Source organism: Denticeps clupeoides, chromosome 20 (assembly GCF_900700375.1).
Source record: "Denticeps clupeoides chromosome 20, fDenClu1.1, whole genome shotgun sequence".
NCBI classification, from domain to species: Eukaryota; Metazoa; Chordata; class Actinopteri; order Clupeiformes; family Denticipitidae; genus Denticeps; species Denticeps clupeoides.
In genome coordinates, this window is record NC_041726.1 from 12,453,853 (window position 1) to 12,467,234 (window position 13,382).

Here is a 13,382-nt window from a genome sequence, read left to right on the forward strand (position 1 = left end):
CAAATCTACAACCTTTTCGTGATGTAATTGTTCCATGTTGTACAAGATAAAAAGTTTCATAATATTAAAACCACCGAACTCTGGATGGATGACTGCATTGTATGTAGGGTGGCCACCATGTTCCTGTCACAGAGAACCCTTTGATTTAGGATAGATCTAGGTTCATTTCAGATAAAAATAGTACCTGGATTTCAGAACAGAGTTCTTGTTCCCTGCTTTTCCTGTATGCATCAGTAGTGTTAATGTGAAACAGTGAAAAAGTCTTTCAATCATTAAAGCACAAGTAGAAGTCAATGTGTCCTGGCTGACATGAAGGATATATGTCATTATAGTATCTATGAACCATTTTGAAGTTGTTTGGATACATATTCTTGCAATGATATTGCTTAGTGTCATCAACAAGAGGCTATATGTGACATTTAGTGCTATTATCCATCTCTAAATAAAAAATACGTGGATGTTTTATTAAAACACCAAACCATGTTTTTTTTTTAAGAGGAACACTACTATGCACTACTATGCATATGATTTTCAGTTTTGCACACTCCATGGCTGTTTGGACACCAGGCAAAAAAAAAAAAAAGAACACGAGGATAATTTTTTTTTTGTTTGTGTCTTGTCTGTGCGCATGCGCGGTCCCGCTGGCGCGATTCTTAGTACGGCCGCCAGGTGGCGGCAGAGTCGCAGCAGCGCCCCAAGTCACCGCGTCATCGATCAAACTTGTGCCACAATCTCGCAAAAGCTTTGCCGAAACGCTCACCCGTCCTGCCTAAGACCGCTTACGTTGAAACCAGGTACTTTTTTTTATAATTTCTGGGCTACCGTTCATAGCTCGAACGCAGCTCCTTGCACCTTGAAGGCAGGTGGCTCTGGGTGGGGCGCTGGTGTCGGACGGGGCGGAGTTTTGCACAATTTCGGGTGTGAACCGTCGTCGTTTCCTTTCGTGCGACCTGCCCGTCCGGCTCATTCCCTGCCGCTCCGGCTTCAGCCACCGCGTCGCTTCCGATGGACACCTTCAACTTTCTGTCGCTTTTCCTGCTCACTTCGGCCGTTGGTAAGCAGCAAACTCCGACCGTTTTGGGTTTTTTTTTATTTAATCTGTAAATGGCTTTGTTGTGGTGGTTAAGGCGCGTTTTTTGTACCTGCGCAGGTTGTGCGGACGTGCCGCTCCTGACGTCCGATTCCTTGAAGGGCTTGCTGGGGAAGAACATCACGTTCAACACCACCTTCGACGTCGCCAGAGACGGACAGTACATGTTGATGAGATGGACGTTCGAGGCCGTGGGCAGCAACCTGGACGTCGACGTGCTCATCTCGAATAAGGACAAATTAATCATCCAGCCCCCCTACGCCGGCAGGCTGGCGCTGAACCAGGCCACCGGGGTCCTGCAGCTCTCCGGCCTGACGGGCAAGGACAGCGGCAGGTACACCCTGACCGTCACCCAGAGCGACCTCACCGAGCGCAAGGGCATGGTCGCCCTGGAGGTGCTGGGTAAGTTCGCCGCCGACCGGCCAGGAGCTCGCCCGAGAAGGAGGCGGCCGGGCGTGGCACCTGCCGGCCAGGAGCTCGCCCGAGAAGGTGGCGGCCCGCTGTGGCGGCCGGGCGTGGCACCTGCCGGCCAGGAGCTCGCCCGAGAAGGTGGCGGCCCGCTGTGGCGGCCGGGCGTGGCACCTGCCGGCCAGGAGCTCGCCCGAGAAGGAGGCGGCCGGGCGTGGCACCTGCCGGCCAGGAGCTCGCCCGAGAAGGAGGCGGCCGGGCGTGGCACCTGCCGGCCAGGAGCTCGCCCGAGAAGGTGGCGGCCGGGCGTGGCACCTGCCGGCCAGGAGCTCGCCCGAGAAGGAGGCGGCCGGGCGTGGCACCTGCCGGCCAGGAGCTCGCCCGTGAAGGAGGCGGCCGGGCGTGGCACCTGCCGGCCAGGAGCTCGCCCGAGAAGGTGGCGGCACGCTGTGGCGGCCGGGCGTGGCACCTGCCGGCCAGGAGCTCGCCCGAGAAGGTGGCGGCCCGTTGTGGTACCTGCAGCCACCGCGTCAGTCTACCCGCCTCCTCCTCTTTACTCCGTCGCGGTGGGAATAGACCAAGCCGACAGCGGGTTTGGCGGCGCCGAAATATCGGGTGTGACTGCGTGAAAGCGTCCAGCGTGGCGGCACGTGGGAACGCCGAGTTCTCCGCCAGTCACGCGTTTCATTCATTCATGTTATTCATGACGGGCGGGGCGCAGGGCGTGTAGGGCCGCCACTGACGACGACGCCGCCTCTTCTTTACGGTCGGGTCCTTTTCAGGGTGACTTCAGTTTAAACCGCCGCAACCTTTTGTGACGGGATGTTTACCCCTCGGCCCCGCCTTCGCCCCCGAGGTGATTTCCCACGTCGCCCTTACACCCCCAGTCAAGAGTGGGGACGCACCTACTCATTCATGGGTCTTGCGTCTTGTTTTTTTTTTTTTACTTATAGAACAAAACTGGATTATGAAATAACACACGTAATGAAGTTTTCCAACAGTCCTGAATGTTCATACTGAACATCTCATTTACATATACGGCATTTACCAGACGCCCTTATCCAGAGCACCTTACAATCAGTAGTTACTGGGACCGTCCCCCCCTGGAGACACTCGGGGTTAAGTGTCTTGCTCAGGGACACAGTGGTAGTAAGCGGGATTTGAACCCGGGTCTTCTGGTTCATAGGCGAGTGTGTTACTCACTAGGCTACTAGCACCATCTCATGTTAATGAGTTAATTGATGATGATATTAGTGAACAAAGCAGCCATGAAGGTAAAAAGAGGCGACTCTGAAAAAACATCAAACGTACTTCACTTTCTCCTGGTACGACAAATACTAAATATGTTTGTTGCCTTGGATTCTTGGAAATGGCTCCGGTCTTCCTAACCGTCGCCGAGTCGGTTGCGCGCACCTTTGACCTGTAGTGTAGCGTATGTCGCCTGCTGGCCGCCTCACTCGTGTGTTCCTCTTCCTCCACGCCGAAGAACCCGTGGGTGACGTGACGATAGTCTGGAGCGTCGCGGATGTGGTGGAGCTCAACAGCACGGTGAACCTGACCTGCATCGCCACCGGCTCCTACCTGAAGTACCAGTGGTCCAACAACTCGGCGCCGCTGGTGGCCGACGGCACGCACGTCGTTCAGAGCAAGAGCGGGAACGTCCTCACCATCAAGGACGTGTGGCGCACGGACCTGGCGGGGCCGATAACGTGCCAGGCCAGTAACGAGCTTCACACGAAGACGAGCGGCCCGTACAACCTCACCGTCTACTGTGAGTCCCATCGCCTCGTACCCGCCAACACACACACACCCGCGTAAACACCGCTATATATGAACATTTTACATTTTTACAGCATTTACCAGACGCCCTTATCCAGAGAGACTTACAGTCAGTAGTTACAGGGACAGTCCCCCCCTGGAGACACTCAGGGTTAAGTGTCTTGCTCAGGGACACAGTGGGATTTGAACCCGGGTCTTCCGGTTCACTAGGCTACTACCACCCTACTACATGATTACGCCAGTATTTAGTCCATAAGATGAATATGCTGCATTATAGAATTATAAAGAGGACGGAATATTAATGGCGATAAAAACGCTTTTAAACACTAACTCGTATTTGAATTTGAAATGCGTCACATTGAAACTATGAAACGGATTAACGCGTGTCGAATTCAGCGCCCGCCCCGCCGTATCTGCATTTCTTGCAGCTGCGGCTCTGCCCCGGATTCAGTACAAACACCGTAGGCAAACAGCGGCGTTGCGTTCGGGTCCCTTGTTCCCAGGTGACGGGGAACGCCGGCTTGAGATAAGATCCGTGTTTGGTCTCGGGTTTTCGAAACATCTGAACGTGTGCGTTTTTTACAGATGGGCCTGACCCCGTGGTCCTGAGGTGGAAGGGTTACGAGGGTCTGGTCTTCAAGACGGGCTCCAATTTGTCACTGTCCTGCGCGTCCGAGTCCAAGCCGGCCGCCACCTACCAGTGGATGTTCAACGGCGTTCCGGTCAAGGACGCCAGCAGCACCGCATTCTCCCTAAACAACATGCAGCAGAGTCAGAGCGGCATCTACTCCTGCCTGGTCTACAACGCCAAGACAAAGCGCTACTCCTCGTCCCAGAACGCCTCCATCACCGTCCTCGGTAAGTTGCGTTCCGTAACTGCGGCGAGGTGATTGATTTGCTTGCAGACTGGTCAGGCAGACTGGTTAAACTTCAAACTCTGATCGACCCCGCCCAAGCGGGATCAGATAAACGTGAAGCGACCAGACAATGACCGGCTTCGTCCTCGTGGGGGTCATTTCCGGCATTTACCAGGCGCCCTTATCCAGAACGCCGCACAATCAGTAGTTACAGGGACAGTCCCCACCCTGGAGACACTCAGGGTTAAGTGTCCTGCTCAGGGACACGATGGTAGTAAGTGGGGTTTGAACCCGGGTCTTCTGGTTCACCCCTTATTTATTTGAATTCAGTCGTTTTTTAAAAAGGTCCTCATCAGAAGACGCTTCTTCTCGGAGAGGAACTGGTTATCGCCCCGTGGACCTGGGAGCGTCCCAAGTTCACGCCGCCGCCACGGGGGGGGTAAATGGGGGCACCCCGTGACGTTCAGCTGCTCGGGCTCTGCTTACAGTTTGCATTCCTCAGGCCGAAACCTGTTGCTTTTAACCGGGAACACGTTTTACACGCGAAGAGGGGGATTGTGGGAACCAGGCTGGAGACGGCCGATTGCCCGACGGAGAGAATGCCGGCTGATTCATACAATGGAAGCGTTCCGCGGTAATGAGGGCCGTCCGAGCGAAATGCTGTCATTACCGACAAACAGCAATTTGTAGCAACGCCGCGTCGGCGCCACAGACGTGCATACGGCAATAAACAGCGACGGTGGATGTGTTGTGTGCGGGGGGGGAACACGCCGGAATAGAGGGGGGAACGCGCACTCAGACAGACCAAATATCAGTGTGTGCCGGTGTGGGATTATTACATTTACATTTTTACACATTTACGGCATTTGCCAGAGCGACTTACAACGTGCTTTCATGTTACCATCGATGAAGTGGTCAGTTCCGGTTCACTATGAATACAATCTTTTCATTCACTCTGTTGTAGATTCTGTACACAAGTTCGACAATAAGAAAGTTAAAAGTTAATTATTCAAGTTAATTATTCTGCTAACCCCGTAAACAGAAGGTTGCCGGTTCGAATCCCGAGCCGCCAAGGTGCCACCGAGGTGCCACTGAGCAAAGCACCGTCCCCACACACTGCTCCCCGGGCGCCGGTCATGGCTGCCCACTGCTCACTCAGGGTGATGGGTTAAATGCAGAGGACAAATTTCACTGTGTGCACCGTGTGCTGTGCTGCTGTGTATCACATGTGACAATCGCTTCACTTTACTTTAATGTTCGTAATATCTAAAGCTATAAATTACCAGGAATTCCCTAACATCTGTATATGAGTGTATAACGTCATGTTTGTCATAATGAAGTGTTGTTTTTAATGAGCAGGTATGAATAAGACCAATATAAGACATGTTCTTTTTATTTATGGTATACAAATACGGCCTAAAGGGAGGTGTTGTGTTCATATATTAACGATACGATGATTTGTTCAATCTTTTACTTTCCAGGGAACATCGGATGCCGGTAAACAATTACGTGTAGCAAAGAACAGCCTAACCTGATAGGCGAATAACACAAAAAGATATATTAGAAATAGCTTAATTTCCGTCTTGAAGGTTGTGTTTCATTCTTTCGTATCCTTTCAATCGTTTCCAAGAGCCCATCAGCGGCACCACGATCACGGGTCCTACCTCCCTTCTCTTCGCCGGGAACAGCACCGCTCAGCTCATCTGCAAAGCAGCCGCCGGAACCATCACATCCCAGAAGTGGCATAAAGACGGCAAGCCCCTGGCGTCCAGCGATCGGGTGAACATCTCGGGCAGCGCGCTGACCATCAGCCCGGTGCAGAAGGAGGACGCCGGCCAGTACGAGTGCCACCTGTGGAATGCGGTTAACTCCAACAGAGCTGCCTACTGGATGGAAATCATCTGTAAGTACATGATGGTGGCCTTACCTATTTTTTATAAATTTTTTTCCACGTGCGTCGTTCTAAACTTCTAAAGTCCAGTGGCAGTGCATCCGCGACATCGGACATTCGTTCATGTGCACATTCACGCACCGGCACGGTTTGTTGCCCTTGACTGTAGACATGACCCGTTTTACACCTGTACGAAATTGTGAAGGAGGCTTTTTTGTGTAGCTGTCGTCATGGCTTCTCGCAAGATAATAACTTGGTCATTCATTGCATGGTTTCGTTTTTAGATTGCGATCAAATAAACTAGATTAATCAGCACTTTGACAGCCAGGAGCACCATCTGTAACAGCATTATAATGCATCATAGAGTAAATGTCAGTAAATTACGATTAAACCCTTAAACAAGTTGTAGTGAGTTCAATTAGTAAAAAAGACATCAATATTAATTATTATTTACTATTAGTGTATGTATGTATATATATATATGTATGTGTGTGGGTGCGTGTGTATAATTTAATGTTATTTACTTTCATTTCAATCTGTCTGACATTTACTCGCAGTTCTTCAAACAATGGCTAATTCATTCAGCACAGCTTCAAGGTTTTGGATATCATTTTGGCCTTGAGGCCATGAAGAGTCCAGCAGCAGGAGTCCCGCTGTCACCAATTACTATGCTGCATTGGATTTGCTCTGTAATTCAGAACCGCCGTCCAGTTCTTTCCGGCACATGTTCAGAGGGCGTTTAAAGCCACGTCTTGTACTTGTATTAACGGCGATATTTTCTGTTGATTTTTGGATTCTGTATTTTGAGGACTCTCTCTCTCTCTCTCTCTCTCTCTCTCTCTCTCGTTTGTTTCACAGATGGACCTGTGGACATGTATATACAAGGGCCCAAGAAGGTGCAGGCAGGGAAGGAATTACATTTGAAATGTGAAGTGTCATCGTTCCCCGGGGTGACCTACAGCTGGAAGCTGAACGGCACTGTGCAACCAGTGACCACAAGAGAGTACAGTCTGGAGAAGACCGAATTCAAGGATGCCGGCACGTATACCTGCTCAGCGACCAACCTCAACACCACCGTGTCCAACTCTGCCGACCACGTTCTTGGTGTGACAGGTGAGAGTTTCCCTTTTCCGGCAAATCCTTTTGGAACGAATGTGCCTTCCCAGATGCTTACATAAAGTCGTTCGCTTGGGACAGAGGGGCCTGTTGACGAGGGGCTGTCGGGTGGAGCCATTGCCGGGATCATCATCGCTGTCGTGATCGCGTTGGCCATCATCATCTGCGTGGCGGTCCGCATGAGGCGATCAAAAGAGTAAGTCCAGTACGCTGTCGACCCCATCAGTGATGGACATCCGATCCTTGGTCCTTACATTATTTATGTAGCCCTTTAAAGTGGGACGGTACATACTGGGAGAATGGTCACACAGATCACTCGGTCCTATGGCTCCAGATTTCTAAACAGACGTCCCTTTGTCCCCTCCCTCAATTCCCACATTCAGGACCATCAATTCGGTAGCTGTTCCTTTGTCTAAATTTTTATATTGAGCTCTTACACAGATGGTGTAGTCACGAATCAGCTCAACACCCCCCCGCCCCCACTTCCATCTGCCCATCATTCCTGTCATTTTTTTTTTGTTAGGTCACGCTGTCAGGCCCCGAACCCGCTAGTTGTCATTGACATGTTGTACCGTCCTTGTCAACACCCGTCCACTTCTTTCTCTTCTCTTCTCTTCTTTTTCCAGTATCGACACATCGTCTCTCAAGTGAGTAAACAAGTCCGTGGCCGAGTACGATTGGCTTATCAGCAGTGGAAGAAGTGACAAGGGTCACTGGGAGTCGAGTGTAGCCGGAGGGCCTCGGCTTCAATGAGCTCCTCGCACAATCTGTCTTAAGATGACAGCGGCTGAATGGGCGCTTGAGACCGACTCGGTCACACTGTTCGCAGATGCCGAAAAGGGGCGGAGCAGAAATCCTATCCTCTTTTGGACTCCACTGGTGCCTTGGCCAGCTTTAAAAAAAACAACAACCGGGATTTGGTCCCATTAGTAACGTACCTAACCGTAGGATCGTCGTACCACCTATTTGGCAAACATAAACATGATGAATGAGGGCGCATGGGGCGACTTTTTTTTTTTTTATCCAGACTGGCCAAGTATAAAGAGATGTAGGAGAACTGAACCTTTTCCTGCTGCGGGGGAAGAAAAAGTATATGCAAACAGAGCGGCAGAGACCGGCAAACCAGCCGAACTCGTGAAGCGGCTTTTTACGAGCTGTTCGATTGACATGATTCTGGGCCTGGGAGGTCACACTGTCCAGGCAAGTTTTCCTTGAGGAAATCCTGCACGCTTGTTGAAACTGTGGCAATAAAAGAGAGGCAGACACCAAATCCAGATCTTCGCTGATAGCAACACATTTAGAACTGTGTCAGATGTAATCAAACCGTGGGCCGGGTATTTCTTCAAAAACGTCTGGTATGTGTTGTGTAATCATCAAGGTGTGGAGTGTTTTCACCGGTGGTTTGCGCCTTTTTTAACTTTAACCTACCCCAAATTGAACAGTTTCAAAAATAATGAATAATTATAATTTTCGATACAGGTACAAAGAAAAGAGAAATCACTAGTGTTTGTGCACATTTAACAATTGACTGTAAATGCATAACGTGGCCATTCCAGAGTTTTGAACTGTAGTTACAGGGACACTAAGTGACCAAATGGCAGTAAGTGGGTTTGGAACCTGTGACTTTGTGGTCTTCTGGTTCACAGGCAAGTGTCTAACCCACTAGGCTACGACAGCCCTGTAGTACCTATTCATGTTGAATTCAAGCCCCAAATGCACACTGATCTTGAATCAAATAGGCTTGTCAAAAGGGAGAAAAAGATGAATACGATGATAATCTACACGCGCTCGATATATTTCTTTACAGTTGCTCTTGCACGGATGTCCTGTGTGGTTTATCCTCATGGATTTAGGGATGATGTGTGAGATAAGGCCGAGGCGCTGGATGTAAATCGCGTTGTCTGCTGTGGTTTTTAGATTTGGTGCTGCCCTGGTGATGTTTGCATATGCATGAATTGTCCATCACTGGGAGGAAGACGTTTGTAGTGAAACTTGGTTGCAAACGTGTTGGCTAGTTAACCAGCTAGTTAACTGCGGCGGCAAAAACATGGCTTTTTTTTTCTTTTATTTGCTGTGAGGTGCCACCGAGCAGAGCACCGTCCCCACACACTGCCCCCACCCGGCGCCGGTCATGGCTGCCCACTGCTCAACCAAGGGGGGTGGTTAATGGCAGAGGACACGTTTTCCACAGAGGACTTCACTTTCACACTACTGCAGCTGGCTAAAGGCTACAAAAAAAAAATGTTCTTTTGGGGGGGGTGAGGATGTTTTTGTCAGAAATGACACAGTTTAGACGGTCCCTCGTCACATGGTGGAACAGGTTTCTAGAAACTCTCGGGCCCTTCGTGCTGAGGTCTTATTGTTCTCGACAAACACAAGCTCACGGTCGGACTGCATTCCACGGCGCGCACCGTAGCCGAAAGTCTTTCATTTCACCCGCTCTTCTATCATAACTCTGTCCTTTGTTTCATTCCTTCTTTGCAACTGTCCCCCGCTCGGACCGTCACGTTGTAACTGTAATACAAGGTGACTATTGCTGTCCCGCGGTTGGATCCCGGCGGCCGGGTGAGGCAGGTTGGCGGGGGGGGGAGGCTCAGGAGCGAATGGCAGGAATGTCAGTCGTGCCTGTGCACGCACAGTCCCTCACCTTCCCGCTCTATCCTTCTTTAAGCCAAACACCAACCGCTCGGTCCTATCTGGGCCGTTAGTTACGGCTGCAGACAGCTTCTGGTTGTAAATAGGTGAGGATTGGTGCCGATTGTGGGGGGGGGAGTCCTGTGCAATTTGGCTACGGAGCCCACCAAAGATTTGACTACTTGCACTCAGCCTAGCCGCGCTAAACCCTGCTTACTTTTCCTGATCTCTGCCTATTGGTTCTGTGGTTAGGTGCACCTTATATGGCCTTATCCAACTTGTATGGCCTCCACCCAGGAGGGAAAGGGGTTTACTGCGCGGTTACACGGCACTGAAGCTACATGCGTACTGATTGCGCCAAATCTGGGTTTGGGTGCCGGGTTTCGTTTTCACATCCCTCTTACATTTTGGCGCTGGGCGTTTCCTCTGTGGTCCATGGTTTGTTTGTTGCCATTCCTCTTTCATGTCAGCCCTGGTTTCTGTGGAATTTACCTGGAACAGCGGAGTTTTTTTAATTTGTTCTCTATACATTTATATTTACAGCATTTATTAGACGCCCTTATCCAGAGCGACTTACAGTCAGTAGTTACAGGGAGCAACTCAGGGTTAAATGTCTTGCTCAGGGACACAACGGTAGTAGGTGGGATTTGAACCTGGGTCTTCTGATTCAGTGTGTTACCCGCTAGGCTACCACCACCCACTCTATAGATTTCTGTAGGTTCAGATTACTGCATGGACGTGTGTTCAGAAGTGTGAAGCTTTGGACGGTTTGTCCTGGACGTGTGAATGTGTTGTGCAACCCCTCGTTCAAAGGAAACTGCAGGTCTGTCATCATTGCGTGAAGGACAGGAATTATGCCTGCAGTGCAAAGCAGTGTTCAGTATTTCATGCATGTTACATGCATGCTTTGGTCTAACATATTTGTCAAGATTTGGCGAAGGCCATTGACACAAAACAAGGACCTGGAACATTTAGACAAGTTTTAGAAAAAGTCATGGTTGCGGTTTTAACATTCTCATTTGGATTCTTCAACATATTATATTTCATATGCCCTTCCTCTGACTCATAGCTGCATGATTGCAGGATTTTACATACCACATGAATTGTTCGTTGTTTCTAAATGCCATTTTTAATAAAAATACGTTTTACTAACATTTCGTTCAATGCTGACTGTCACCTCTATAGCAGTGTATGTAAAGGTGGCCAAAGAACAATGTAGAACAAAAAAAAAAAAAAATGTTTTTCTGTGTTCTCTCCTTTGTAGTATCCCATCACCTTACTAAAGCAACTACCCAGGAAGAAAGTGCTGGTAAGTTTCATTCATCCATCCTCTGTGAAAGCCTAATCGCCAAACAGGGTAAATGGCATTGCTGAACAAACACTGGCTCAAGCAGGGGTGGGTGTGTTTGTAACTTTTACGTCCCAGTTACACAACAGAACAGGAATTAGTGCTGTATTGGGGAAAACATTACTACGATATACATTACGATAAACTGAAAATGTTGTAGTCTGCGTTTCTTCTACTCGTTCATTCAATGCTGACGTCAGAGTCTATGTGTCACTGAAAGACCGCGATAGGAGTGTTGACACTGGGAGGTGACGCTTGCCCAAGATCCAGTGAAGTTTCCACTCACTGGGTCAGAGGTAGAGATGTACTGTAGAACGGAAGAAGACTCACGGCCCACCTCTTTCCCACGTTATCCTATTTTCCGTGGTCTACAACTTGTCATTTTTCTCTTTTTTGCGGTCTTGTTCCAAAGTTTAGAGTACAAGCAGGGAAGTCGTGGCATTTTTGTAGTTCATAAGCTCAGGCCACGCCCAGGCGCAGAGACTGAATTGTTGGTTTTGTGAGACCAAGTCAAACAGATTTTCAAGTTTGACAATAGCCAAAAAGTCACACCTTCTTCTGGTCTAAGTCCAATGGTTCTGAAACCCTGAGATGTAGAAAACGCGCAGTTGTGTGTTTGAAGATTGGATACGTTCACAGAGTGAAGGAGTGACCTGAATCTGCTTGTTGTCTGTGAGTCGGCAAGTTCCTGAACTGATTAAATTGCCATTATGTCATTTCCTTATGGTTTCAATTTTGCTGAATCAGTTGGGTGGTGCCCACCCTAATGTCAGGGACCATCTAGTAACGTCTAAAGACCTTTTTTTCTTCTTTCTTTTTCTTAGGATCGTATACAATTTGCTGTCTTCAGTTTTGTTTAGTTTTTTTTTTTGGACCCAATGGAACAATGGGGCAGCTGGAAGAACTTGCATCCATGGGTTGTACATCACCTCACTATGGGATGGGACTGATTTGTCACACTCCTCTCCTGCTCCTTATCACCGGCCATCTCACCAGGGAACAGGACTCCTGGAATCCTGGAGGTTCAAGAGAAAAATCCACACCTGGCCAGTCTGTTCTTGCCCCCAACCCTCTCCTTGTTTTAACTTTTAACCCCCTTTGTGGTCCTGTCCCTCACCGTCCACCTTATCTGAAGTGGACTCTCCTCCATTGTTCCCGGTGGAAACCCAAAACCTCCTTCCCTTCTTTTCTTGCTAAAGGATAACAGCTCACCTTGGAATGAAAAGCATCCCAGGACCAGACAGGATCTCTAAAAGCCCTCCAGAGGTGGTCCTAGTCTGACGCGAGGAAAGCCTAGGAAAGATCTGCTGGACCATCCCATGCAAGTTCTCCTTGCTGCTCGAAGCCCCCCAAAAAAACGTTTTCTTATCCAGCAAGACGATAGAAATAACAGCGGCGTGCCTCGGCACGTTGGACCAGTATAGGCTTCTTTTTTTTTTTTTAAGAGAGGGGAAGGACAATGAAGGTGAGACGTGTTTTGTGGTAGAATCGCATTCCTTACTTTTTTGGAGGGAATCTCAAAGTCACAGGCGTTTCCTCCTGATCCGTTCAACCCTCTGCACTCCAAAAAGTCCCCCCCTCCAATTTGATAAGACAAGTTGCTACAGTCTCTCAAGCTGCAGGAAAGTATTTTAGAAGTTGAAAGGCAACTTATGTTTTATTTAGTTTTTTTTTTTAACTGTTTAAATACAAGGCTTTGTACATGCATATAGATTCTGAAGACCAAAGACATGGATTACCTTTTTTTCTTGGTGAATGAGCATGATGGTATTGCTGAATGATCAGTCTGTCGTCACCCAGACCTAAGTGCACTTGTCAATGAAGCCAAAGTATTTATTGTTCAGAGCCTCCGCTAAAATGTATCGTACGTTCCAAAGGCACAAGTCCCGACACATACGTAGTAAAACCGAGCACCTATGCATGCACCAACGCTCAACCTAGCATTCCCAAAGATTCCTAGTATTCCTGAGCTTTTGTGGCTGTGTTATTTAGTTGCTACCGTGGTGTGCATATGCTGAATATGTAGATATTAACCTGGTACGGTGGCCATAAAAGACTCATTCAGATTTTATCTGTTTTTTTGGGTTTTTTTTTTTTATTTGTTTTTTTTTTTTTTTTAAACTGACAAATTTTTTACTTTTTATGTGAAAAAGGCAGAGGCCTAAAGGAAGTAAAATTTAGTCAAATTTATTATAATACAACATTCTGGACAAAATGATGTTACTCTGGAAGCGGAGTCAGTATTCTGTCCCTCTGGCT

The 13,382-nt window shown here is 48.7% G+C and overlaps 1 protein-coding gene across 2 annotated transcripts; it reads left to right on the forward strand.

The window, feature by feature from the left end:
* The first annotated feature begins 837 nt into the window (after positions 1 to 837).
* On the forward strand, positions 838 to 13,152 carry LOC114770082 (carcinoembryonic antigen-related cell adhesion molecule 5). Of its 2 annotated transcripts, XM_028963712.1 has the most exons (10): positions 838 to 1,054; positions 1,151 to 1,492; positions 2,985 to 3,269; positions 3,863 to 4,135; positions 5,765 to 6,037; positions 6,884 to 7,138; positions 7,223 to 7,337; positions 7,768 to 7,788; positions 11,040 to 11,084; positions 11,948 to 13,152. In XM_028963712.1, the coding sequence occupies exons 1-9, from the start codon at positions 1,006 to 1,008 to the stop codon at positions 11,056 to 11,058; spliced, it is 1,632 nt and encodes a 543-aa protein (XP_028819545.1). In that variant the 5' UTR covers positions 838 to 1,005; the 3' UTR covers positions 11,059 to 11,084; positions 11,948 to 13,152. The 2 variants fall into 2 exon arrangements, with proteins under 2 accessions (XP_028819545.1, XP_028819547.1); XM_028963714.1 differs by lacking the exon at positions 7,768 to 7,788 and having other exon boundaries at positions 841 to 1,054.
* The last annotated feature ends 230 nt before the right edge of the window (positions 13,153 to 13,382 follow it).